General features: G+C 41.7%; 3 protein-coding genes across 6 annotated transcripts; 2 read left to right on the top strand and 1 right to left on the bottom strand.

Moving 5' to 3' along the window:
- Nucleotides 1-170: 170 nt before the first annotated feature.
- On the bottom strand, nt 171-6,917 carry abhd18 (abhydrolase domain containing 18). 3 transcript variants are annotated; one of them, XM_080840585.1, is made up of 13 exons: nt 6,789-6,917; nt 5,379-5,486; nt 5,047-5,131; nt 4,511-4,611; nt 4,343-4,418; nt 4,157-4,241; nt 3,731-3,758; nt 3,452-3,590; nt 2,830-2,919; nt 2,474-2,575; nt 1,644-2,046; nt 792-954; nt 171-626 (listed from the first exon to the last, which is right to left on the bottom strand). In XM_080840585.1, exons 2-13 carry the CDS (start codon nt 5,468-5,470, stop codon nt 572-574), a joined length of 1,419 nt encoding a protein of 472 aa, XP_080696711.1. In that variant the 5' UTR covers nt 5,471-5,486; nt 6,789-6,917; the 3' UTR covers nt 171-571. The 3 variants fall into 3 exon arrangements, with proteins under 3 accessions (XP_080696711.1, XP_080696712.1, XP_080696713.1); XM_080840586.1 differs by lacking the exon at nt 6,789-6,917 and adding an exon at nt 6,566-6,594; XM_080840587.1 differs by lacking the exon at nt 6,789-6,917 and adding an exon at nt 6,538-6,571.
- Nucleotides 6,918-10,032: 3,115 nt separating this feature from the next.
- tmco6 (transmembrane and coiled-coil domains 6) lies at nt 10,033-16,150 on the top strand. Its single transcript, XM_080840550.1, has 13 exons — nt 10,033-10,431; nt 10,538-10,662; nt 10,789-10,898; nt 11,065-11,248; nt 11,553-11,657; nt 12,044-12,135; nt 12,378-12,494; nt 12,707-12,821; nt 13,253-13,436; nt 13,668-13,762; nt 14,130-14,297; nt 14,898-15,017; nt 15,636-16,150. The coding sequence occupies exons 1-13, from the start codon at nt 10,341-10,343 to the stop codon at nt 15,645-15,647; spliced, it is 1,518 nt and encodes a 505-aa protein (XP_080696676.1). The 5' UTR covers nt 10,033-10,340; the 3' UTR covers nt 15,648-16,150.
- A 3,059-nt stretch (nt 16,151-19,209) lies between these two features.
- On the top strand, nt 19,210-27,756 carry hars (histidyl-tRNA synthetase). Of its 2 annotated transcripts, XM_080841355.1 has the most exons (14): nt 19,228-19,328; nt 20,671-21,105; nt 21,371-21,460; nt 21,568-21,687; nt 21,885-21,980; nt 23,276-23,401; nt 23,620-23,727; nt 24,525-24,623; nt 24,784-24,877; nt 25,092-25,222; nt 26,148-26,426; nt 26,820-26,936; nt 27,045-27,191; nt 27,282-27,756. In XM_080841355.1, exons 2-14 carry the CDS (start codon nt 20,992-20,994, stop codon nt 27,339-27,341), a joined length of 1,581 nt encoding a protein of 526 aa, XP_080697481.1. In that variant the 5' UTR covers nt 19,228-19,328; nt 20,671-20,991; the 3' UTR covers nt 27,342-27,756. The 2 variants fall into 2 exon arrangements, with proteins under 2 accessions (XP_080697482.1, XP_080697481.1); XM_080841356.1 differs by lacking the exon at nt 20,671-21,105 and having other exon boundaries at nt 19,210-19,328.

The following is a 27,756-nucleotide window of genomic DNA, read 5'->3' as shown; positions in this document are numbered from 1 at the left end:
TATTAATACTCTAGATATTAAAAAGAATTTGTTTGTAAAATACAAGGGAATCTTTCATTAACTCTATTTGGCAGTGGTAGGTCTCCCCTCCATCATAACACAGCAACACAAATGAAAAATGTTTGATGGCAACACAGAAAACACACTGGAACAAAGCAATGGGGACAGAATCAACTGGAACCTTCTTTAATAGTTATTGTGAAACACCATTGATCTTTATCCAAAAATACAATACTTTTATTAAAAAACTTTCCCTGCAATGCGTAGTAACACAGTGGAAGGCAACCAGGATAAGGAGGTGATGTAGTGAACTGTGAAAACAGGTTAGCACAAGTTGTGGATTGGCATGAAGATCAGGTGAACTGAACAATGGATATTTTCTCATAAATACTACGTGTATGTAAATACCAACAAATGCGACTCATAGCACCACACTATCTTTCCCACTGTATGAGGATTCCTTCAAGATTCTTCAGTCATCAGAAGAGTACCATGTTCTTCACTGTACACACCTTGGCTTTGTTTGAGTTAACAGCATGCTTGTTAATGGGGTGGGTTCCAAAACGAACTCCTAAAGACTGGAATACTTTTGAAGAAATCGGTCGTAGGCATCATAAATAGCTCGCCTAGAGACAGAAAAATAAATGGAAAGTCATAATTTATAAAAGAAAAACAGCCATGTTCTTCAACCGTAATTATAAGACAAATAGATTTTGACCACCCATCACTACTATTAAACAGTAAAATGAAGCTGTCAATTCTGTGAAGATATGTGGATGGGCCTCGTCTACCTGAACTGTCCCTGTTTGAAGAGGTAGGCGCTGACGTGGCCTCCATTGAGATAGCGAACTTCACAGTCAGGCCAGATCTCCTGCAGACTCCTCACACCAGTGCGGGGGATATAGGCATCCTCCTTGGCCAGCACTATGATGATCAGGCTGGGGTCCACAGGAACTGCAAAAACAGAAGGATGTCTAATTGGCTTCTGCAGTATTATAAACATAGCACAAAAAGTAAGGACATTTGTGTTTGGTAGATTATTTCTTTGTTGTAACAATGCTTCTTGGCAATGAATCTTATACCGTTGGAAAGCCTGTTTATTTCCCTTTTAAATGGTTCCTCATTTGTAAGGAACATGCATTTGTGGGATGAGCAGCACAGCTGAGTATGTGGGTTGCACCCATGAAAAATTTACCAATAAGGGAAATAAACAGGCTTTCCAACGGTATAAGATTTATTGCCAAGAAGCATTGTTACAACAAAGAAATAATATACCAAACACAAATTTCCTTACTTTTTGTGCTATGTTTATATATATATATAACTGGACATGAAGTTCACTCATACGTAGGGAGCTAAACTTCTTTTGACTCAAAATGCACACTTCAACATGTACTTTTTGATTTATGTGTACAACACTAAAGAGGAAACAAAATATGGCCTCACATCCACGAATTACAAAGTTAGTACAAATGACAAAAACATGCCGGGTGTTATGTCTGGATTGGATGCCATGAATGAATAACAAGGAGCAGAAGCACACACCTCTCCTGGCCTATGCCCTATGCCCTGGCCATGGACCCCCCCCCCCCCCACACACACACACACACACACACACACACTCACACACACAGTGAGCCCACCTGAGAAGTTGGCAATGTGGGTGCACTCATCCATGACTCCCTTCATAAAGAAGAGTGACTCCCTGTGGAGTGAGTCACGCTGACCCATTCCTCCCCTGCTCCCATCTCCGCTGGCGGCGCGGGCGATGCTCTTGGCGTGGAGCATATCGATGTGTGGTCCGCTGCTGCTCACCGCCGAAAGCATGTGGTCCAGCTGCTCGTGCTCCGATCCACCGGACACCTCGCCCCCTTTGCCGCTGCCCTGTTTGTTTCCGCCGCCTGCCCGCGAGCGCAGAGAAGAGGACCGCAGGCCCATGTGCTGCCTCTCCTGCCGGTCCAGGCCCAGCAGTTCATTGGAGAACTCCAGGTCAAAGCTGCCAGGGGAGAACTTCACAAAGTCTTGGCCCATCCTGAATGAATCGGTCTGTTGTGTAAAAAAAAATCAACATGTTGGACTTTTCTGTGAGTTAATCTCCAAAAGGATTTTCATAAAAATACACTGCATTTTACAACTGGATTATTGTTAATCCCTTAATACTAAATGTACAAATTTGTGGTGCAGGGTCAACACCTTCTCCAGTTGTTATAACTCATGGCTTTGCATCGGGTCACTACTGTTCTAATTATAGATTTGCAATTCATAGAACCTGGATTTGTACAGCAATCCGACTGTCCTTTTGTACTGGATTTTGACTGCACTTTAAGTGTTCTTCCCCGGCTGCTTGTCCTGTTAATTCCGTCAGGATTTATTTTTTCGATTATGACCCTCCGGACTTGACATTATCCCATACTTACTTGTCTTACTAGAGCTTTTTTTATTGTGACAACATTTATAGGCAAAGTGAACTGACCCCACAGTACTCCAGCATTCTAATGATCTCTTCTTCATAAACCGTGTGCATGGCATACTGCTTCTCAAGTTGTCTCCAGTTCACAGCTTTGCTTAAAACACCCTGAAGAGAGAGAGAGGAAAATCATGTGAAGTAGATGGCCCACTCTGAAACCCCTACAAACAAACTGATGGACACGTCATCAAAATCAATAGTCTTTTTGTCAATCATTGTTGTTTGTTTGCATTTAACATGACGAGAACTCAACAGTAAAAATGAATTCTTGACTACTGAACCAACTTCGTACAACATTAAGCATAATATCATAACAATATTGGACTGGGTTCCCCTAAACCCTGAGAGAGGTCAGTTCTTACTGTGGTAAATACACTGGAGGCTGTGGTCCAGGAGAGGCATGGCACCAGAGGAATAGGTTTGGGCCAGTTTGTCACAGCCAAAGATGCCATCTGTCCAGAAAAGTGAAAAAATATAATTAGGTCAAAGGTAAAGAAAACTGCACAAACTTAGCTAGAGAGAAACACAAGGAACTTGGCACAGGGTGCATTCATTTATTTAACACCACAAGGTCAACTGAGAGCCGCACTCTATTTCAAAATGCTCTCCAGGGATCAAGGAAAGAGACATATGATGCAAGTATCCAGAACAGGCACCAATCACCCAGCACCCAAAACACCAGGCTAACTTGCAAATGAGTAAAAGCTAAATAATTTAAGTCCTGCATCATTCCAGTGAAATCATCTAGGGCTACATTTGCTGGAGTTAACCCAAAGAGGGGAAAGATCAAAGTGGTGTGAGCCGAGTGTTTTTATAGTTATGTCGTCATGAGGAATATTTGTTTCTTGGCGGACGCGGATGCTCCAGCTGGGTGAGGGTTCAGATGGCTATAAATTCACATCCAGGCACTCCTGGATAAAGCGTTCTGCATTGTGTACATTCAGTGGGTTTGTATAAATAGGAACTGGAACAAAAGAGACTTACATGGCCGCCCATGGAGATTCCGGTCATGCCCAGCGGCCAGTAGCCCTCCCTCTCAAGCCAGTGGAGCAGCACGGCCGACTCCAGGATGAGTGCTGCCCCCATAACGAATAGGTCGGACACGTTCTTCAGACTGGAGCGTCTTTTCAAAGAACAGACAAATCAAAACATCAGCGTGCAACACGCTTGAATACCGAAGCAGGCAATGATGACATGTCGAATTTATCGGTAAATGCATACAAGTGAAATGTCAGTCAAATAGTTCAGACTAAATATACTTACAGCTGGTCTTTTGGTTTCCGGTATCCATGTGCTGTTCAAGGTTAAGGAAATGTTTGACAAAACATTTTTTGGCACAATGGACCATTTTGCTTTTTAAAGTATACATTTTCTCCTAACCTCTGCCAGCTCTATCCAACACAGAAGGAAACCACTGTCCTTAAAAAAGTATAAGCTTAAAATCTCTGGTAGGCAGTTACAACGGTCTCTTTTTGACATTTCCTAATTTGTTGGTATATTCAGAATGTGTTGAAATACGGTATGCATAATGATGCATAATCCCAAACATTTCCTAACACGACTTCCCTGGCAAAACTATTTTAACCAGAATGGACAGCCAACTCAGTAAGTTCTCCCAAACAAAAACGTATTGTTCACAACCACACTAAGAAAGGTTCCTGAAACAGGATGAAGCCCAGTGAAGGATATAGTATGGGTTCTCCAGTAGCAGGGATGCCATTCCTGCCTCCTTTATCATTGGCCTGGCCATAAGGGTACGCCTTCTCCAGAAGAACTGCAGAATAGATCACAAGGTGGGCACAAGTTGTGACAATCATCTGCGACCACCGCTTCCATAGTGAACTCATTCTAACATATAATTCAGCGTCAACGTACGTGGTCACCTGTTCCTGCCAGGTGTATGCACACGGGGTGGTGTTTCTTCCATTTCTTGGGCACGATAAACTGGAACCTTGAAGAGAGATGATCAAAGGTCATTGGTATGATCTTGTCTGATGAAAGAGTTAATACACAGTCCACCACATAACACAGCTGAGACTTCACCTGGCTTTTACAGACTCTGTTGGCAAAACACCTGGCACAATCTCCTCCAGGGGTGATATAAAATGGCCGTTATGAATTTTGCAGTCTGACTCATCCTCTACCTAGGAACATAAAACCAATCATTATGATAATCCTCCTGGTCACATTTATTTGCATGTTTCTATACCATCTGACCCTTTATTTAATCATTATATGGTAGTAAAGTAATAATTAACATTGACATAATGCGTGCTTCAGTGTTTTTAAGTGATACATTTCGTATGGTTGGGTTATTGTTAAGCATACTGGGTCTTGTTAACAATACAAATTACTTGATAGCATTTCAGTGCTCTATGTCATTTTAAATAAAACAAAGATAAATGTACCAGACATTCTTAAATTAGCTCAGTGGACATTATATGCACATTATATACTTGCATTACACATTACATGTTACATTATACATTATATACTTAATTATATACCTCAGCACTTGATCTGGACCACTATATAACAAGAGAAAAGCTTCACTAAGGACGGAGAAAAAGTAGCTTCACCTTATCAATATAAACAGGATAATCCTTGGGTACCAGGTGCTTACACTTCTCTCGGTCACCAATAATTTTCCTGAACTCAAATATTCTAGGACAAAAAAAAGGGCAAAACATAACATGATTTCAAGGTTACAATACAACACTGTCAGGCATTTTTGCATGCATTGTCACACATTCCATTTTATTATGTAACCCAGTAGTTTTGTTTTAATGTATGTTATCAATGGAGGAAGGCTGTCACATTTTACTACTGACAAAGCTGCAATTTAGTCAACAAGCCCCTGTACAGATTGTGCATTAGCACTGCAAGTGGAGTTATCATGGCAAAGGTCTACCTTTTTAGGTCCTCTGGCTTTCCCCATCCTTTGATGAACAGCTTGGTCAGGAGAAGCCTTCTGTAAAGCACATCAAGTCGACTAACCCCCATCTGTAAGGACTTTCATCTAGAAGAACACACCCAAAACAACACACGAGACTGTTAAGGAAGTTACTTCATCGTTGGCAACTGTTGCAGAAATGACCGACATAATTGTAGTTATGAATACAAATCAATACTTCTGTGTTATTTAGTTGGAAATGTATTGCTGTATTTCAATACATATAAACCTTAACATTCAATATAGGCTAATTTAGTGTACTCAATATAGACTTAAGCAATAAGCCCCAAGAGGCCGTGCTTTGCGCTGATTTTAGAACAGGTAAGGGAGTTGTTAGGCACGACGCGAAGCGGAGTGCCGTTAAACCCCCTTACCTGTTCTAAAATCAGCGCAAAGCACGGACTCGCGGGGCTTATTGCTTTTCTAAACCTGTTACTACACATAATTGATATGGTTTCATAAATAAAGACAATTCAATTTAAGAAACAATAGTTTAATGATAAACCGTCATTCTTCCGCCACTAAAAATTATAGTTCCTAAATAAATCGTTGCCACGCAACCCTTGAAGCAACGCAACAGCCAGATGGAACACTGGGTATGAAATGCGCTATATGAATGCCTTGCCATTCGCTGCGCAGTAATATGGAATGTAATCAGGTCCAATTGTAAGGTAATGCTGGATTTTACAACGGCTTTTAGCCAATCACAATCAAGGATTTGAACAATCAGGTTTAGAAAAGTCCTCACACTACGTGGAACTCGAAGTTTGCTCACCACTCAACGGAATCACAGGCTGACATTGCCGTCTACAACCAAACACTAGAGGACGCCTTTTGACTTTTGCGTAACAACATGGGAGTTAACCCTATTCATTCACATTGTGAGCAAACGAGGCAAAAAAGCCATAGGCATATGAGAACCTCCCTGTGTCTATGAAACAAAAACATCCGTTCGTTTACGTTCTATTTCGAGAATGCCGTGGCTCCCTTCTGGAAGAAAGACATTTTCGGGGGGAAAAACACCGATCGCTCGAAAAACCGTTCCTTCATAACAGTAACTCGTAGAGTCGATAGAACACATATAAGCTAACAGTCATATTACCCTCAACTTACTTACTGCCCAGACCCGCTGTCTATGGTCTTACTTGCATTGGTGGCATGGAAGTAGTTACTGGTAACGGAACCTGTCGAAAGTTCATTGACAGTTCGTCCCCTCTACCAGCAGGTGTGGACATAGCAATGTCTTTGCCGATGACTTTGAGAATTGTGTGTTCATTTGCCTGCATTACAATGACTGAATGTATGTTTTTGCTGCATGTTAGCTGAACATAATATTTAAGGGAAGATTCAAACACAGATTAAATATACCTCTAACTAAAGTGGAGCTGTGCAGTCCTCCCAGGGATCGCTTTAATGTTGTTCCATGTTCATCGCAGAGGGCAACATCGTACCAGTAGCATAACAGCATCCCATCGTTCCCTGTGACGGAAGTAAAAGTTTTTTTTCTCAATGAAACGTGCGATAGTTTCTTCCACATCAGTAGGTGGCAATCACGGTCACCTGCTCTAACTCGCACAATTGTACTACTGCATAAGAGCTAGCGCGAAAAGCGTCAAAATAAGGTACGCTACAAAATTTAGTTTGAAAATCCGTTTTGACAAATGTGTAAATGTTTAACTAGTCTAGATAAATACACTCCATATTGCAGCTGCAAATGTTGTCCTTTTAGGTCACTCATCTAGCAAAAAAACATGGAATGAGATGGTAGCCTACACAACATTTAGTTTTATGTCTTTTATTATCATTCATTTCACCATTAAATCAATAATACATCACCACATCCATAAAGTTGCATTGCACACCAAGGTCCACATAGCTGATTTAAAAAACGTTGTATTTATACTAATAGAACATCGTAAACATTACTGAACAAAATTAGCCTATAGAATGTGTTTGGTATAAATAGGCTCAACATAATTCTGAGTCGAACTTCCCCTATTATGTGACCTATTGAAAATATGTGGATATGCAATACAATTGTTAACACATATATAATGTATTTAATACATACAACACATACTTTTACAACGGTGGCGGTGCAAATGGGGAAAAAGGGATTACAGGGATACAGCTCCAAAAGTGGTATTAACGAGAAGCAAACAAATGAAAACTACTTGTTGACTTTGTTACCTTCGACTCAACATAAGTTTAGAAGACATAGGTTAGGGCACTGTTTACCTGTACATCTGTAGGCGAAGACTGTAAGCATACCTATGTATGTGACTCAGCTGGGGCTTAACATGCCCTGCTACTTACAAAAGTGATTCAGAATCATAAATAGGGTTATTGCCAAATGTTTCCATATACCGGAATTTGTCTTAGTTATGTGGCACTAATAGGTACAATGTAAAAAAAGACGATAAATCTTTTTTTACAAAAGCTACATTTGTACATAAATATGAGTTTAAAAGGAGAATCTTAGAAATGTGCAACAATGCAAAGTTATATCAATATGACAAACCGAATACAGTAGCTGTCTGTGAGCTGAAACAGGAGTTTTGGGGCAGTGTTACTGAGACTGACGGCTGTCAGTAAAAAAAAAAACTTTCTTATGGCGTGAGGTTTTGGTCCTGTTGGACAAAAGTCTCTTACCACCTGGTGGGAGAGGTCAGCCATGACCAGTAAACCTTCCATAGCCTTTGGCAGGTTGAACATCTTCAGCAGCCTCAGGAAGTTCATCCTCTGCTGAGCCTTCTTTGTTAAGCTCAAATCAGGCCTCAATGTCTAAATATGTTCTAAAAAATACATTTTTGTAGACCTAGTGTATGTGCCATTATTGTGTTCCCTATTTAAAATAAACATGTATATACAATACATACAGCACATACAATATTTACGTATACACCTGTGACAGCACGTGAACTTGTGGGATGCTCCAGATTGCCCTTGTGGGGCCCCTAAACAAACACATTGTCTACTTTGAACAAAGAAGCCCTAGCTTGGCTCACTGACACAAACTTAAGTTTTTAGACTATGAAATGTATTTTGAGACATACGATACGGATAAACCAGGTGAACAAAGAGTAATTGTAATTTTTGCACGTCACATCAGTAAACAAGACAGGGACGTGGCAGTATCTGTATTTTTGTCTAAATTACCTGTGAGGTTATTTATATGTAAAACAAAACATTAAAAGTAATGCTGAAAAGCAAAACAAACCAGGTAACTTTGTTGAGGAAGCAAGGCCTGTTTATTTGAAAGCCCAATCACCATATCAAAGTATAGGCCACGAGTGGGATGATAAGTTGGACAGGACAAAACAGAAGACAAGGTTAATAATAAAACACTTACTACAAAAGGACACAGAGAGATTCACATCCCTTTTAACAAGCTACTACTCAATTATATAAAAAAGGTCAACACTTTGAAGACTTTTAGTGACAGCAGGTTGTTAGGCTGTAATGGAAATGTTTCACATGTACTAACTAAGTTGAGACTAATAGAATTAAGACTAAGAGAATAATCCAAAATCTAGTTTAATGGACAGCAGAACTATGGACCCCAAAGGGAAGGAATTGTTGCTGTATTTGTGTTGTGTAATTCCATCCACTTACACTACAAAGGCAATTCAGGCCTAAATATCTATGATTTCCTTAAAGTTATAAGGATATAATTTCACCCACATAATAAGGACGCACAATTAGTTTTCTCAGCCACACAATTTGAGGTTCATCAGTAGGCCATTATTGTTGGCCAATTCTATGCATTTGATCGCCTACCTTTCAAGGCTCATTCTCAGGCAGGTGGAATGATTCAAACACTTTTAGATAACATTTTTCGTTGTCATTCCCCTGATTTTTTTTTTAGCTTAAAAACACTAGGTTCATTGCATTTCAAGCTTTTTTTCCCAGTTTGATTTGCATTTGTGTTTATTTTAGCATTTAAATATTGATGAATGACCATTTTGTCCTTGTATAATTTTAAACTAATAAATAAGTTTCGAATTTTGAAATAAATTACGAATGGCAGGTCATACTGGAATTTTCATTGTTGTGGCTGGTTACACGCTTCCGGCAAGCTCGAGTTCTGTGGGTATAGCCACAGTAAGCGACAGTATGACAGAACACAGTGTCAAAATAAAACTCTGCATCTAAGTTTTGTTTGAAAATCCGTTTTCACAAATGTTTTAACGATTTGCACGACATCTGCCTGTTTTGTCATTTTATCAGAATTTAGCAAATAATCATGGAATGAGAAGGTAACCTATTAGGAAGGCTAAAAAACATTTACACTTTTTTACTCCATTAAATCTATTGTAGCTCACCACATCCAAAGCATTTCACACTGAGGCCCACATAGCTGAGAGTCCTAGAACACCATATACAACACACTAATAGGTTATTTGTATTTGTATTCTCTCCTCTACGTAAGTGTGCATTTAGTAGCATACGGTATACAGTGTTTTTTAAAACTAGCATTTCTTCCTCATTATATAAATAAACACTAATGAATAACTTTCTACTTTTACTTTGAAAAGGTTACGAATGGCGGCCATATTGAAACTTAACTATTGTCGCTGACTCCACGCTGCTAAAAACAGTTGAAGCAAAGTTTGACAGAATATTGGACAGTGATATGTTGATACAGTTGTATTAGTTTAGTCATAGTGCTAATTTGTTAAGCTGAATGCATGTACGAATAAAAAAACAAATGTGTGGATTACAGTTTGAATTTTCCCTCCCACTAACGCTAGGGCTTGCCTTCTGGTTACATGTCAAGTGCTGCCGAACACCGTTTTCTGAATCGAATGGTCTGTTCTGTCGGTATTGAAGACCGTTACTTTCGAGTAAACTTAACGTAAATCGAATTATCTGAACGCTGAATGCTGAACGCCATGCTTGTACACCAGCGGCATTAAAATGTGGAGGTTAAAAACAGTACCACATAAAGCCCGACTTCAAGGCAGTGGACTTGAGGAGTTCAAATTGAAGAGGCGAGAGCAAGAGAGAGGTTAGTGATGAATAAGTTACCTGACTTGGCTATATCAAAGTCTTGAGGTCCGAATAGCCTTGTTTTCACTCTGCGACGTTTCTGTACACCCTTCCCTGACACGCAGCACTGCGACAAGCCCGGAGAGACCGGCAACTTGTCAGCAAGCGAGTTCTGCTGCATGAGGATGAAGATGATGCGTTCGAGGGTGAAGGGAGGATGGATACGTGCATCACGCCCACTAGCGACCAGGTGATTTATGGACAGTGCTGCACTTAAAACTAGCTTTCCTTATCAACCTCATTTAACCTCTTCTTATCTCTCTCTCTCTCCGTGTGTGTGTGTGTGTGTGTGTGTGTGTGTGCGTGTGCGCTGTAGCTGGTCAAGCTGCTACATGATTTGCAGGCAGGTGGAGAGAAGAGGACTTCTCTGTGCAAGGAGCTGAGGAGAGCACTTAGAGACCCCAAGGTCCAGCTCATCTTCATCCGGTAGCTACACAAACACACAGAAATCCTGTCTATGACTGAAATTACAGACCCTCACAAGGAAAGGATCTGAGACCTCAAGAGGGCCCACTCATGTCTAATTCCCTGGTGGTTGCAGTTGTGGTCAGCTCTGTGTTTTGTGTGTGTGTGTGTTTATCTGTCTGCACAGACTGGAGAACAGCATGCGTGTGATGGTGAGTCTGCTGTCTGGCTCTGACGCTCAGTGTCGTGTGGAGGTGGGGAAATGTCTGCACACTCTCTCCCACTCCCCTCACCCTGAGGTCGGGATGGCTAGTCTGCTTGCCAGTCCATACCTGCTCACCTACCTCTCTGGACAGAGTGCCAAGTTCACGGTGAGAAACTTATCTGATAACTCAGATCTTGTGTTTTTAGTTTGATTTGGGTAAATAGTGTGGTTATACGGTATTTCCTGTTTTGTATCCCTAGAAAATCTGTGTCTCTTAACAAGTGTTTGTAAACCCCCCCCCCCATTTTCCTCCTGTGAGGCGCATTGTGTTACCTCTTGGTATGAAATGCGCTGTACAAATACATTTTGATTTTATTTGATTGGATAAATACACATGCATTTTGCCAACATCGCCATCCCTCACTCTCGATTCCCCGGTTTCCTCAGTCTTTATTCGCTGTCTCCATCAGGAGTTGTGTCTGTATACTCTGGGAAATCTGTGTCCTGAGAATGAGTTGGTCAGAGAGAAGCTGTTGGCACAAGGGATCATCCCAGCACTGCATCTCTGTCTCCAGGTGAACTCTGACTCCTACCCAAATACTCACACATACTCACGCTACTTATTTCTCCAGTAGTCCATACATTTAAGGTATTAATACAAATTATATTAAACAAAAATTATATTATATTAAAATTAGGAATGGACATACTGTTGAGTTGTAACAGCCTAATTGCACTGTACCAATTGAACTTTCTTTTCTCAGTAATTGAAGCCATATTCTAAATTCTTCAGATTGTATAGAAGGGTCTTATGAGAGTCTTATGAGTTCCAGGTGGTTCAGATCCACAGAGTCTAAGGTAGTCTCTGTGTGTGTGTGTGTGTGTGTGTCTGTCTGTCTGTCTGTCTGTCTGTCTGTCTGTCTGTCTGTCTGTCTGTCTGTCTGTCTGTCTGTCTATACAGAACCACAGTGGTAATCTGGCCGTGCTGGAAGCTGCTGCCTTCACACTCTCACAGCTTCTGCAGGCCAGAGATGCTGAGCAGAAGATCATACCGTAAGCTTCTTTCTTACTTTCTTTCTCTCACACACATTTTATAAATGGGTGAAATGTACATGGCAAGTTTGATTTTTATCTTCATTGTTCATAGGATGTGAGGGAGAGTGGATCATGTCATACTAGCGAGATTTTCTCACAATGATTGCAAACGATAATAAACACAAACGATAATAATCACTCGTTTTTTTTCTTGCTGTTCCATATACAAATCTGCCTGCTTTGCTGTGATTGGTCCTCAGGTTGGTTCTGACCTCTGGCCTGACCTCTTATGTCATGGCAGGGTTGAACTCAGATCCTGAGTATGGTATAGGGGCATCCATTGAATGTGCCTGGTGTCTGCACTATCTGAGCTGCAGGTAAACACTTGTGTAAACAACACACTAGTGAGAGGTGTGTGTTTGTGTGTGTGTGCGCGCGTACGTTTGTCTTCTATGTCACCTGTGCATCATCTATTATCATTATAGTTAAGTTTAAATACAAGTATAAATTCACAAATGCTTTGGGGAAGGATATATATTTTTTTAAATAACATATTTTAAGAGTCTCACTTCTCTTCTTCGCACTTCAGTGAAACAGACTCTTCTGTGCTAGTGAACAATGGTGCACCGTCACGATGTAGTTCCCTGCTGGTGACTCTAGGAGGAGCTGTGGCTCATGGAGAGTCTCAGGATGGCTTGGAGCTTGTAAGTGTTTCTTGTTTCTTACTTCACTTCAGTGTGTGTGTGTGTGTATGTATGTGTGTGTGTGTGTGTGTGTGTGTGTGTGTGTGTGTGTACGGTGTGTGTGAGGGTTTTCTTGGAGTGTGTGTATCTGCATAATTTTTGTGAAGTTTTCTACTTGAAGTGTGTAGGAGTATGTGAGTCTGTGCGCGCGAGTGAGCTTACTGGATGGCTCAGCACACTAATAAAGCTCTTGCTCTGAGCAATCACCCCAGCTGACACTTCAAATGCACTTCTGTTGTTTTAAGTTTGCATTATACTTTTAAATTGGTGGAATGAATATTATGAATTCTTCAATAAGCAAATTTAGAATAAACTTAAACTTTTATGCCGTTCATGTTTTGCATAATTATGCTTTTAAGTTTTTGCATAGAATCATTTAATTTCCCCCCCAGCTTATTTGGCCTCTGCTGCGTTGCCTGGGTAACCTGCTCGCCCGCAGTGATACATGCGAGGACGTGGGAGCGGGTGTGAACGACTGCCGTTTCCTGGCAGCGCTAGGTGTGTTTGCACAAAGCTTCCTGCACACACATCCAGCCCTCTGCAGAGAAGCCCTCTGGGTCCTAAACAACCTCACTGGTAGGCCTTCTCCGTCTCTAGATCATCCTTCTGTCTCTGTCCCTGCTCTGACCCTCCTGTTTCTCTTCATGACTGTTGGTCCTGAGTCAGTGTTGGGTGGCTTTTTGTATAACTTTGGATGAATCGGGTTTTATACTTTGCTGACTCAGTGTTCATGCATCAGCAGTCAGTCCAGTTAATTGTTGTACTCCTCTGCTCTGCTCTTCAGTACTTGTCTTCTCCTTGTTCTAGCGGACTCTGTGGTGTGGTGTTCTGCTGTGTTGGGCAGTGGTTTGGTTCCAGTGCTCATCCAGCTTATGCCCTTCTCCCAGGGTATCAACAGTATGGTGAGGGAGCCACACATATGCACACTCATGTCACCTGCTGTGTACTACAGCAGATAGAGGGAACACTGAATACATGTTCTACATACACTTACTAGTCTCTCTCTTTCAGTCACTCTCTTTCTCACTCACTCACTTGCACACTCACACACACTTTCTCTCTTTCTCTCTCTCTCTCTCTCTCTCTCTCGCTCTCTCTCTCTCTCTTGCTCAATCTCACTCCCTCAGTTACACACACACAAACTTTACCAGCATGAAACAGCGTAATGTTCACCAAAAACTGAAAGCCAGCTTAACTAAAAAAGCATTTCATGAGCATAGACCTAGACCTGAGACCCAATAAGTTATTTCCTCTCCATGTGCTGCGCAGGTGCTGAGGACTCTGGGTAATGTTGCATACAAGGGTACTGCCTTCTGCCTGCAGCTAGTAGAGGCCGGGGTGCTGCCTGCTCTTTGTGCAACACTCAAGATGGCTGACGCAGAGGTTGTGACCTTGAGCTTGGAGGTGCTCCATTTGCTGGTGGCCAGCAGTCAACAGGTAGGTCAGGGAGCCAATCAGCATCAAATCCTACAGTGGTTATCATCCAATCAGGACAGTGCTGTGGGGGCTGATGTGTGGCATAATGTAAAGACGAATGAAACATTACGCCTAGATAACTGTAGGGAACAGATGTGTACTGTTTAGATGTGGTGCACCTTCAGTACTGTTTGGGTGGGTCTGAGCTAAACAGATTACCTCTTTTACCGATAGGGAAGACCTTTGTGTGACTTGTTTACAGAAGGTGGCAATTTACAAATTGAGCTTCTGCTTTTACACAGCCTTCTGTGCTCTCTCTCTCTCTCTCTCTCTCTCTCTCCTACACAGATAGCTGCCCTTTCCTTTCTCAATAGTCTAATTTCCCTTGTCTCTTGAGATAGTTTTTCTCTCTCGAAGGTGTCTTAGAGAGACACAAAATCGCTTTTTTACCGTCTTTATTTCACAAATTTGTCAAATTTCAGTTATTTCGGCATGCACAATTTGGCAATGTTGGTAGTCTACCAGAATGCATAACGTAGTATTGGACACAGTGGCAGCATTAAACTGAAAAAAGGAGGACATGAATCTTAATGAAAAGTGTTTGTTTGTTGGGTGGGGGAGGTGGCAGACGGGTTTGTCCAGCTGAAAGGTGTGTCAGTGCTGGAGATGATGCTGTTCAACAGTGAAGAAGCCCTCCGCCTGAGAGCCTCTTGCATCATAGATCACCTGCCTCAACCAGAGGTAAGTACACAGACACACACACATACACTCTCTCACACACACACACACACACACACGCACACACTCATGCACACACACACAAGCTTCCACAGTTAGTAGTCACATAGACATACACAGACACACCATCCTCACAGACACACAGCATCCTCCAAAATGATGTTCGGACAGACACATGAACATATGCATACAGACACACCCACACCCACACACACACACACACACACACACACACACGCACATATATACACAGACATACAATGCACATACCCTCAAGCTCCTTCATTCTGTTGGCTTGCTCACACACAGAGCCCTCAGACACACACATCCACACACACACACACACACACACACACACAGCACCACAAGTTACAAGTGGTTGATGTGTGTGTGTTTACGGCATGGAGATGCATGCTACAATCTGAACACAGAACAAGCACTGAACCGAACCACGGCTTGGTTCTCTCTCTTGCACTCTCTTTTAAGTCAAGAGGCTGTCTGTGCTTTGTGTGGGTAAAGACAAAAAGAGGGGCTGTGTGTGAGTGTGTGTGTGTGTGAGAGAGAGTGTGTGTACGTGCAAGTACACGTTTTTGACTATAACCTTCGTTCTTTTTTCCTTAGGTGGATGGGTGACAGGATGTTGTTCAAAAGCATCCAAGCACATTCCTGTGAAAACATCTTGACGTTTAGATTTTATCCATTTCCTGCATTCAGCTTTATTCATCATAACAACCTCAACCCTGTGGCGATCACTTAGTAACAATTTTTAAATGATACATTATTTGTCAATTAAATTATAAATAACATTATATGGTGTGTTTTTAAAAAGTTTCAATAATGAAAAAGGGAGTCTGGTGCATAAAGTATTATTTATCAGTAATCATGAACTTTGAACATTAAGGTTTTGCATTGGCATTGGCAATTAACATAAATGCCTTTTGCAGGCCAAACTGCTGTACATTGTGAAAGTGTTTTAATAAGGATTTGGATTGTCATAGCTGTTGTGCTCTTTCATTGATTCAAAAATAGAACAGAAAACAGCTGAAGGAAATATAAAAATGAACTCCGAAGGTGCCCACAATGTTTTTGTTTGTATTTTATATGTGTTTGTAATAAACTGAGCCTTATCTGAAGAGCATTATTGTATCCAGTGGAAATCTATCATAGATGTTATATGTTACATTATTGATACATGTATGAAGCCATGAAACACATTATCTCTCTTGCCACATTTTAGGGTCATGAATACTTAGCTCCTATTAATGCCTACAAAATTACCATCAAAACCCAGTTTTCGTATCATAGAATGTTTATGTCTGTAAATTCAGTTTTAGTATTCTAATTTCAGGTGTTTGGTGTTTTCTCTCTTATGTCTATGTGTATTTTTATTTGGCAATGTGGAGGCAGTGTTTGACAAATGTGATGTAGTGCTTTCTCACATCTGGCATTTAGTTGAACATTGAGTCATGTTTATTTCTTGTTGTTGATATATAAGAAGTACCTGAATTCATCCAAGAAGACCACATATAAGAGGGAAATCTGCTTCTGCATTTCCATTCTGGTCTCACACATCAATAGCAATAGCCATAAAAACTGATTATACAGTAACAGATGGTTCAATTATTTTCATGTACACCACTTATATTTGCAGTTACTTTTTTGGACAGCTTTTTGCATCTGCACCGTCTTCTGATTGCTACCGCTCAGTCACGTACGCAACACCCAACAAAACAGGCCTTCGTGTAAGGCATCACGTACAACAAAAACCCGCATACAGACTGTTAGCTTTCTCCACAGGGGAAGTGGGTGGGTGCAGGTTGCATTAGTCTGACTGTGAGAACACAACATGTTGCCTGTGGTCAGTGTGCACGTGTGTTTGTGTGTGTGTGAAAGAGAGAGAGAGATATATAATGTAAATTACTGAAAATAAATGAATTAATGATTGGTAAATCTCTGCATGAAGTGAATCATCTTATTCTTTGGGCGTGACGTTTATGAAAAGTGAACATGCCAGTGATATTATAGTTGTCAGTTAAATTGTCGTATTTTTATCTTATCTTATGATCTATTGTTGAATAATGTGTATTGCTGGTACTGGAAGGCCCTTTTCTGAAAAATCACGTGGTAGACATGCCATTTCTTATAAACCCAGTTGTAGAGACACCTTTTCTGATAAATCACATGGTAGGGTCAGTTACAGTAGACATGAATTCTTAAAAAAAAAAACACATGACAAACGCACCAGGGAGGTTCTGAGGACTTTGGGGGGTTTTCAGCTGCATCACGGGCTTTCGTAAGGTCATGGCCTTTGGATGAGCGCCTCTGAGAGTTCGTAGAGTGGTCACAGACAGGCAGTTTTCCAGACACCATACCTGAAAACGCTTAGACACCTGTTAGCACAGGGAACTGAAATATGCAAAATAGAGATGTGATCAAGTCTGATGAAGAAGACAAGGACAGGGGTAAGCAAAGAATAGGGAAGAACAAAGGGGGTTTATATCTATAAAAGGGCACAGGGACTTGGTCCTGGGGGTTTTCTACTTGATCGCTATTGCCATATGCTTAGAGTCTTTAAGATGCTCCATGGACCAGCTCAGCAGTAGTTATCTCCTCTGAATAAAACCGTTCAGTATATTCAAACCTATTTGCCTTGAGAAGTTTCTTGAGAACTCTTAGAATTTTCCACAACACAATCCAATGTAAAGTGCTTTCAGTAAACATATATTCTGCCGACCACCTCTCTTGAAACCCCCTGTTTTCCAAGTCCGCCTTTCGTTTGGAATTTTTTTTGAGGGGAGAGAGGCAGGCCTTCAAGCTAAACTTTCAGGTGAAGAGACTGCAGACAGTGGGCCAAGGGCTTGCGCTTGATGGCCTGATATTGACGTAGGCTACCAACGCAGTGGCAGTGCATTGGGGACTTGCAGTTTTAGTGGTGAGTGCGAAATACCGGCTGCTACGGCAGACCAGCTATGATAAACATTAGATCAATGGAACATTTTGCAACATTCAGGGGAGCCGGCGGGCCAGATGAAATGGCTTGGCGGGCCGGATCTGGCCCCCGGGCCTTGAGTTTGACACATGTGCCCTATGGCATGCAAACTGCCAGAAGACAAGGTCATGAAAAATCAAGGGAGAGGAACGACCATTTCAGTAATCAGAAAGAATCCTGAGCTGACAATCACGAAATGGTATGACAACAGGGCAGTGCTGATGGCCTCCATTGTACAGGTGGTCCAAAAAAGAAAAGAAATGTGTCCAGTTTAGAAGGCCAGCATTGATCAAGCAATACAATGATAACATGGGTGTTGTGGACCTCTGCGATCGTATGCTGAGCTTCTACCACATGGCAAGCAGGACCATAAAGTGGACAACAAGAGTGATTAGTCACTTCTTTGATGTTTCCATTACAAACTCTTGGATCCAATACAAGTCTGACAGCAAAGCCGTGAACAGAACAACAAAAGACACCAACTAGTACATGGATTTCAAATTGCACCTGGCCGAGGAGTTGATGGACAGTCTAGACAGTCCAGAACCTCATGCCGATGAAGACAGTGACGAACAATACGAACCACAGACCAAAATAAGAATCCCACAACCAGAGCCATCGGTGCGCAAACTGGGAGCCACACACACGCCAGAAATGATGGATATCAAGCATGCAGGGAGATGCAGAAATAGGGTTTACAGAGGTAAAGGTAAGGTGTGGGAAATGTTAAATGTTCCTATGCATCACCAAAAAGAAGAATTGCTTCAAGGATAATCATTGTTAAAAGGAAGAGATTTGCTTTTCAGTCTTTTTTTAAGATGATTTGTTTTTTTTAATCTTGTTTGTACCTTACTACATGCATTCTCTGCTCATTCTTAATCTTTAAATTATTAATCTCATTCTTAATCTTTAAATTCTAAATCTTCTTTCATTCTAAATCTTTTCAAACTTATATTGTACATTTGTCCATTACAATAGAGATGCTGTTAAATTTTCAATCAAATTTAATTAGAAAAAAATCTAAATGGTCAAATGTTTATTTAACCCTAACTAGTAAGGAAATCACACACACAAAAATAAATTGAATGGCACTTTTTGTTCATGGTTCCCAGGAGGATATCATTGGACAGCATGCAGACGTGGTTGCGTCAATGACGTAAATGTGAAGCAGCCCCCTACCGCCGGGGAGATTCTGTTCAGTTTTCATTGAAACACCGGTCTGTAAGAAAAGCACCATGGCTGACAAGGCACAGATACAAGAGGCAATCAAAGAGCAAGGAGAGGTCGTCAGGAAGCTCAAGGCCGCCAAAGCCAGTAAGGAACAGGTCAGTATCCTTTCAGGCATGTCCACAATATATCTGAATCCGTTCGCACGGGTTTGTTGAACTGCTTGTGGCAGTGACGTTACTTAGCTAATCGTAACTAGCTAGACAGACAGATGCAGCATGGTTTGGGGCTGGAGCATTTCCAGAAGCTGCACGTCGGTCGAAATATTCAGCCTGGCAGCCCGTCGTCTTGTTAACAAAATCCTATACAAATCCAACACCCTGTTCTGTTATTTTGTCCTCCATCAGACAAGCACGGAAGTGGACAGAGCCATTCCGCATGGCTAATGTTGGCTGACAAGTTCAGTAACTCCGATTAGCGGCGAACTTGGACATTTAAGTGCATAGCTAGCGTTATTACAGTATACATTTCCATTACACGTAACTGAATGTTTACTTTCAAGCTGTGTCCGTTATTGGTTTCGAGTACTATCGAAAAGTTAAAAAGTGAAAATATCGTTGCCTTTAATTTATGTATGATAAAGCCATTTTAGCTGTCTGATGCAATCTTGCTATGCTAGATAGGATAGCTACCTAGCTCGCTGTCTGCAAGGCAAGTCACGTTTATTAATGTATCCCTTTTCATACACCGTGTTAATTCAATTTGCTTCAAATAAATACACAATGTGCTTCACATAAATAAAAGCAAAAGGTCAGTACATTATAGGAAATAAAAGCATTAGAACATTAAGGCATACCAACAGTAAAAGATAGGAAATAAAAGAATAATACAAATCACGAGTCTACTACAGTAAGCAATAATGCCTCAAGGAACAGTTCATAAAAATACACCTGTTTTGATAAATCTCACCTATATTCATGCTAGCATTGCATTGAAAGGTGGTAACTCTGTCTATTATGACCGCTGTCAAGTCAGAAATTGTGTAGAAACTACATCGACAACCACGTTGGACGTCAAAACAAAAAAATACAACATACGGGGGAGCTTAGCGATTTAAAATAACTGTCTGCCTGCCATAGTTTGAAATATATACTTAAATATACTACTCCCTAACAGAAATTATTGAGACTGTATTTGATCAGATGTGCACATTTAAAGTAGCTGGGTGACTTATCTTATACATTATGATATAATATGTTGGAGCCTGTCAAACACCCTTGCCGTGTGTTTGGTGCCAGGACCCAGTTGTTGTCTAAGTAGATCTGCGCTGTAGTTGCACCGTGGTTTGGGTTTGACAACAAGCGTTGTTGATGTGTGTTAATCCCCATTGTAAGTGTGATGTGGATGTCTTGCCCTACCACTCGTTGAAATCCGGCTGATTTTGACCCAGGCTTCCTCTCATGTTTTGCCTCCATGTCGCCGTGATGCCACACACCATAGCGATAGGGTTGCTGATCACTTTTCTCCTGTTCTTACTGCCTGTTGCCACGGATATCATCTCGTCAACTTGCCTGTCTCCTGGTGTGATTTCCAAATCTGATGCATCCCTGAACTGCTGCACGGCCTGACCATTTGGAATGACCTGTGACCTGTCTTCAATGATTCAATGACCTCCATGGTGCTCCATGATACGTCACCTCAACATGGGACCTTTTTTGTGCCGTCACACTGACGGTGTGCAAATGAACTGAACACACCTATACTCTATTTTTCTTGTCACTGTCTTTTGCACTGCTGGTTTTGTGATTTTTTTTTTTCATCATGATGACTGTATTGCGACTGACTGCTCCACGTGTCTATGATGGACTCATTGGCCGATGCGCTGGACCTTTGATGCATTTGGCACGGTCTCTCTCTGGGATGACCATTCCACAGGTATGCCTTTATATAGACATTAGGTAGACCCTCACACACCACACCAACCTGTTCAGGAATGGTCAAGCAAAGCCTATTTAAATGAAAAATATAACGTTTCACTAAGATTCTGGCTGCTAGATTTAGAATTGGTTAAACAACATAATAAACCAGTCTAATATTATCTAAAGTGAGAGTATTTAAGTGATGGGTATTTAGAAGCTTTTGGTCCTGTCTCTCCTATGTGTGTTTGTGACCATCTCACATATGTGTTTGTACCCTGCAGATTGATGAGGAAGTGGCCAAACTCCTACAGCTGAAATTGCAGTTAGGGGGAGATGAAGGCAAACACGTGTTCGTCCTCAAGACCCCTAAGGTGAGCATGCAGTTCCAAGATTTCAAGAGCCTGCTGGTTTTGTTGTTGTTGTTGTTGTTGTTGTTGTCATATTCACCAAATGTGTGTGTGTGATTGTGTACACACAGGGTACCAGGGACTACAACCCAAAGCAGATGGCCATCAGGGACAAAGTGTTTAAGACCATCATCAACTGCTTCAAGCGCCACGGCGCCGAGACCCTTGATACTCCGGTCTTTGAACTCAAAGTACGCAGGGACATAACAGACATTTTGAAATATTGCTCTCTCTATCGTTCTACTTGTAATGATGGTCAGACTAGCTGTTCACTTGAGATGGCTGACAATCAACCATGTGTGCTCTTTATGGTGCCTTTGTGTATTTTAGGTGTGTCCTAACTGTAAGTCCTAAGCTGATCTGTGGTGTTTGTGTTTGTTTTGGCAAGGAAACGTTAACAGGGAAGTACGGTGAAGACTCCAAACTCATCTATGACCTGAAAGACCAGGGAGGGGAACTCCTGGCTCTGAGGTATGACCTCACTGTATCCTTGGAGATGATGTTAATAAATAATCTTTATAATAAATAAACTTTATGCAAAAGAATCCAGCTCAAAGTGCTTAACAACAAATACATTACATTCACAAAGAGATTACATGCACAGTGATCCACATACGAATAGACATAAAATAAACATAAAACCTAGCATATAGTGCAAAAAAAATAAAAATGATGATGATAATAATAATGATTAAAATTAGCATAAAAAAGGTGATAGAGTGCATAAAGATGAGAATAAAAATGTAATTGAATACATAACATGCATAGAAAATAAATCTCTGCAGAGATATATTTCATCTAACCCCTAAATATCACTATTGTATGACTTGAATGTTGTTGCTCTGTTGACCTAGCAGTGGGGCAGAAAGTTTTGGACAGAAATTTATCCTGGTTATTTTTCGGCTGAATACCAATACACAATATATAACGGTATTGTCTACAGTGGGCTCAGTTCTAAGTGTTGTTTTATATGTAATTACGTTATAGTAATGTTTTAACCTCATAGACACCAGTAGAATTCCAGAACACGGCTGCTGTTTCCTGGGAATTTTGAGAAAACCGAAAGAATATTGAAATATCTAAGATTCTACACTTACAATTTAATGTTGATTAAAATATATTTTTAATGATCAGGCTTTAATAAAGGACTTTTGAAGTGACATTGTTTTTCCAAATGTGATTTTAACTGCATGATATTTTTTTTATTTATTTTTTATTTTTTTTTTCATATTACATAATTTTCATTTACACAGCATTTACATCATATGCATAAAATGATTAACAGTCTTGCTATTTGCTGAAGTGTCAGGAGCAAGCCTAGGCTGTAAACAGGCTCATCAGACCAAGTCCACCAAGTGATACAGTATACAGTAAAAAGCTGGGGTAGGTCAAAATCTGCAACAGATACGACTGGCTCTCTTTGGGAAATCATCCCACACTTTGTCCAGAGCACCATTCACTATAGCCATATCCCTTTTTGATCAGCCAAAGCAGTATTCACTATAGCCATTTCCTGTTTGATTCAGCATCATGACTTTGATCTCCAGCTTCACTAGGTGTTGGATCTAGCAGTAAACAGTAATCGTTCCCAAACTCTCCCATTATTTTCTCAGGATTCTTTTTCTCAATATGCTTTAATGCAAATATTAAAATAAATATGATTATATATCATATGTCAATAAATGAATTATATTAATATTATAAATATTGCGGGTTTGCGCTGATGTGAGTCACACACGCCAGTCCACTGGTTGCCGTATCCTTGACCACCTGCCTCAGGTGCCCTTCGCCCGTTTCCTGGCCATGAACAAGATCACTAACATCAAGCGTTACCACATCGCCAAGGTGTATCGCCGTGACAACCCAGCCATGACCCGTGGACGCTATCGCGAGTTCTACCAATGCGTGAGTCTTTCTTTCCCTTACAATAAACCTGTGATGGCCTAAAGACATAATGTTTTCATAGCCACCGGACACACCATATGACGTAAGAGACCATATGCAGTGCAGTGCAGGGGGGGGGGGGGGGGCGGGGTGTGTGTGTGTGTGTGTGTGTGTGTGTGTGTGTGTGTGTGTGTGTGTGTGTGTGGTCTAAGGTCTAACCATATGTGTTCCCACCACAGGATTTTGACATTGCCGGCCAGTATGACCCCATGATTCCTGATGCAGAGTGTCTGAAGATTGTCTACGAGATCTTGAGCGAGCTGGAACTGGGAGACTTCCTTATCAAGGTGTGTGTGTGTGTGTGTGTGTGTGTGTGTGTGTGTGTGTGTGTGTGTGTGTGTGTGTGTGTGTGTGTGTGTGTGTGTGTGTGTGTGTGTGTGTGTGTGTGTGTGTGTGTGTGTCTGCACGTCAGGGAAGGGGCAGGCAATTGAAAGATCTCAATAAAGTTGTGTGTGGAAGGAGGAAATGAGGAAGGGATTCTTACATTATTTTAGATGGCAAGCTCAGGTTCAACTGTCCAGGTAGCTAGCGTGGTTTGAGCACAACTCAAATTGCACCATGGCTGGGTAATGCAAGGTTGTCTGATAAAGAAGTCTGTATTTTAATATTGTAGAACAGGGGTTTTCAACTGGGCGACCGTGTCCCCCTGGTGGTACGCAGTGGCATTGCGTGGGTCTGAGACATGACCCTGTGTTGATCAGTTCACCATTGACTTTTTTCATTTTTATAAATATACCTGGGCCTGTAGACATATTTATGTCAATCTAAATAGTCTGAAGAGCCAAAGGCAAAATACTGATGTAGACCCATATTCAGCAAATAAAGTGCTATAGGCGGAATATGGGTGCGGGGGGAGGGGGCGTGGCGGCGGTTAGTGATCTACCCGGATAATTTCACATATTTAAGAGTTAAAGGAGGTCTGGGGGAAATAAGCAGGAGATCATATCATGGGGAACAGAGATAAGTGAATGTATGACCTGAACATTTGATGGAATGGGGATTATTGGTCATTGAGGGAAGGAGTGCGTGCTTGAAGGGGTCTATATTTGGTGGAGATGTGTTTGTAAATGTGCATCTGCTTCAGGTAAACGACAGGAGGATCCTGGATGGCATGTTTGATGTGTGTGGAGTTCCTCAAGAAAAATTCCGTACCGTCTGCTCTTCTGTGGACAAACTGGACAAGGTGAAGCATACACACCGACACAGAATCGCTTTAATGGTGCATCTCTGAAGAGCTTCTGAGAATGGTCATCTTAAGCTCTTGATCAAGCTAGCCAGGAGTGCAGATTAAAGTGTGTGTGTGTGTGTGTGTGTGTGTGTGTGTGTGTGTGTGTGTGCTGTAGATGTCTTGGGAAGAGGTGAAGAATGAGATTGTGAAGGAGAAAGGCCTCTCAGAAGAGGTGGCAGATCAGATTGGAGAGTATGTCAACATTAAAGGTAAGACGCACACACACCTGCATACACACACTCACATGTGCGCACTTACACGCACACATGCACCCATCCTTCCATAATGTACGAGAGATTCTGTATGTTGTGTTTGTTTGTACTGTACTGTGTGAACTGAACTGTGTGTGTGTGTGTGTGCGTGTGTGTGGTGTGTGTGGTGTGTGTGGTGTGTGTGTGTGTGTGTGTGTGTGTGTGTGTGTAGCCGGAGGAAGTGACCTGGCGGAGAAGCTGTTGCAGGACCCTAGACTCTCAAAGAGTAAAGCGGCCGTTGCTGGCCTCACGGATGTTAAGCTGCTTTTCAGCTACCTGGAGCTGTTCCAGACCACAGACAAGGTCAGAATCAATCAATCAATAGAATACATTGCAAAATAACCAATTCATTTCACTATTTGCTGCGATGAATTGCTTTTTTCTTAGTTTTAATAATGTACATTTCAATGGTAAGATCCCAGAATGTAATATAAAGTCAACATGAAGTAGATTCAAACACTATTGTTTAACACAGTCTTTTGTAAGTTGAAGTGCTCAATAAACCTGCAACCTTGTGAATTTGGGCTAAGCTCTGTGTTTACTTTGCATGTTTTAGCAATTACATATGGACTAACTGAAATAATAACATTTGTTAATGCGTTCATTTTGACAGCACTAATTAGAGGTGAAATGGCTTTGACTCCTCCACCATTGGCCCTGATGCTGCTGCCTTAACTTAAAGCAGCACAACTGAGTTTTTGGCTTTGAGCTCCCCCTAGCGGCAATTTGCTTTGCTTGTTTATGACACTAGCGAGTCAACAACTTTGCCAACACAGTCAAACATCAAGCAAGTGCAAGACAAGACAAAGCAGGACCGCGAATAAACTACTTACTAATCCAGCAGAAAGATAGGACCCAATCCTATTCGCTACCCAATCCTAGTCGCGCATGCTCAGACACAAAGGACCGGGCAGCTCCAGAAATCCTACAGAGCGCAGCAATTTTCCTACAGACCCCCGATGGCAATGGCAGAGAGGCCATTCTCCATATTAAAAGTAATTGTAGCGGCACAATTGTTTTCAAGCTGTAATTTTAAGGTAGAAATGTTATATAGTGTTACTTCAAGGAGTCATTGCTAGGGCTGTGCAGACCCAATATGCTTTCTTATCTTTGTCTTCCACTCTTTCAACTTGTTCCTGTCTTTGTATTTGAGATGGCCTCTTCTCTGTGCTCTACGTGTTTGTAGCTGGTATGTCTGTGATGGTAACTCTGTATGTCTTTGGTGCAGGTGGTGTTTGACCTGTCCCTCGCCCGTGGGCTGGATTACTACACCGGTGTGATCTACGAGGCCATCCTGACCCAGGCAGGTGTGGCCCCAGTCCCTGCCCCTCAGGAGGCCAATGGCAGCGCGGGAGACGAAGGTCCCGTCAGCGTGGGGAGCGTTGCCGGGGGTGGTCGCTACGACGGCCTGGTCGGGATGTTCGACCCCAAGGGGCGTAAAGTGCCGTGCGTGGGCGTCAGCATTGGCATTGAGAGGATCTTCTCCATCATGGAGCAGAAGGCGGAGGTGAGGTCGCATCACAGCACACACTCGTACAACCCTACCCCCTAGCACATGTCAAACAGCATCACAATAACCCATACACACATTCACCTTATATCAATCATACACCAAAGAACATTGAACCGCACCCCTATCAGTAGTGAGTGACCAAATATATCTGATACTCTACTTTCGGAAGTTGACAGAAACCAGGTTGTCTTCTTCAACATTCTAACTTTTGTGTGTACGTACGCACCCATACATCTGCATGTGAAAAATGCCTTTTATTACATCAATCTGTATTTCGGGTACTATGGAAGATTCTGAAGTTAAACACCGAAATGTGACAGGTGTTTGTAATATTAGAACACAAGTATACTGGTTACCTTTGCGCTGAACACCACCATGTGTTTCCAGACCTCGGCAGAGAAGATACGAACGACAGAAACACAGGTGCTGGTAGCCTCAGCTCAGAAGAACCTTCTAGAAGATAGGCTCAAACTCACCGCAGAGTTGTGGAATGCAGGAATCAAGGTGAGTGGGTCATATTTCTGTATCTACAAATTCTCACTTATTTTATGTTCTTCATCTGATGATGAGTGTGTGTGCGTGTTTAATTTTTATATATTTTTTTTACCTCAGGTGGAGGTGTTGTACAAGCGTAACCCAAAACTCCTAAGCCAGCTGCAGCACTGTGAAGAGACGGGGATCCCGTTGGTAGCCATCTTGGGAGAGCAAGAGCTCCGCGACGGCGTCGTCAAGCTGCGCAACGTCGCCAGCCGAGAAGAGGTCAGCTCCTCCCTGACCTTTTAATCCCTACTTTTTCAAAGTGTGTGTGTTTTATTTGTTAACATCAATTAAAATCATGTGTGTTTGCAGGTGGATGTGTCCAGAGCAGACCTGGTGGAGGAAATCAGGAAGAGGACCTCTGAGTCTTAAGGCCACCCGACCAAATACAGCCAAATCCATCTTACCATCATCTATCATCTCCTGCTTGTACAAACATGGCTGACTTTTACATCATTCTCACACACACACACACACACAAACACACACATGCATACATATGTCTGACTTTTACGTCATTCAAACTTTATGTAAAAGACTTAACCGCACATATCTTTTTCTGTCTAATCGCCCCAGCGTATGTTCAGGTAGGAATAATGTGGGTCTTTGAAGTGCAGCTGTGTCCCACTGAGCATGGAGTGGACCCAACTTGTTTCGGGTTCAGTGGAGACAAACCAGCTGCTGTCTGCTAAAGACCACAAGGCTCTACTTCTGTGACCATTACTGTTCTGCACTCTCATGGTCCAATGAGGATTTAACTTGTCACAATAAAGACTCCAATCAAAAG

The sequence above is a fragment of the Sprattus sprattus genome, assembly GCF_963457725.1.
Source record: "Sprattus sprattus genome assembly, chromosome: 6".
In the NCBI taxonomy this organism is placed as follows: domain Eukaryota; kingdom Metazoa; phylum Chordata; class Actinopteri; order Clupeiformes; family Clupeidae; genus Sprattus; species Sprattus sprattus.
The sequence above is the reverse complement of the archived record's forward strand: the minus strand, read 5'-3'. Positions and strand labels throughout refer to the sequence as shown.

What these genes read in the sequence shown, in the direction of transcription:
- abhd18 (XM_080840585.1), bottom strand. Translation starts at nt 5,470, where the DNA reads ATGGGGGTTAGTCGACTTGATGTGCTTTACAGAAGGCTTCTCCTGACC. An exon ending in ATCCTGTTTATATTGATAAG is followed by an intron (nt 4,612 to 5,046) that starts GTGAAGCTACTT and finishes TTATGTTCCTAG; the next exon opens with GTAGAGGATGAGTCAGACTG. An exon ending in CCTCCAGTGTATTTACCACA is followed by an intron (nt 2,576 to 2,829) that starts GTAAGAACTGAC and finishes CTCTCTCTTCAG; the next exon opens with GGTGTTTTAAGCAAAGCTGT.
- tmco6 (XM_080840550.1), top strand. Translation starts at nt 10,341, where the DNA reads ATGTGGAGGTTAAAAACAGTACCACATAAAGCCCGACTTCAAGGCAGT. An exon ending in GCTGAGCAGAAGATCATACC is followed by an intron (nt 12,136 to 12,377) that starts GTAAGCTTCTTT and finishes ATTGGTCCTCAG; the next exon opens with GTTGGTTCTGACCTCTGGCC. An exon ending in CTCAGGATGGCTTGGAGCTT is followed by an intron (nt 12,822 to 13,252) that starts GTAAGTGTTTCT and finishes TTTCCCCCCCAG; the next exon opens with CTTATTTGGCCTCTGCTGCG.
- hars (XM_080841355.1), top strand. Translation starts at nt 20,992, where the DNA reads ATGATGACTGTATTGCGACTGACTGCTCCACGTGTCTATGATGGACTC. An exon ending in ATCGCGAGTTCTACCAATGC is followed by an intron (nt 23,402 to 23,619) that starts GTGAGTCTTTCT and finishes TTCCCACCACAG; the next exon opens with GATTTTGACATTGCCGGCCA. An exon ending in TGTGGAATGCAGGAATCAAG is followed by an intron (nt 26,937 to 27,044) that starts GTGAGTGGGTCA and finishes TTTTTACCTCAG; the next exon opens with GTGGAGGTGTTGTACAAGCG.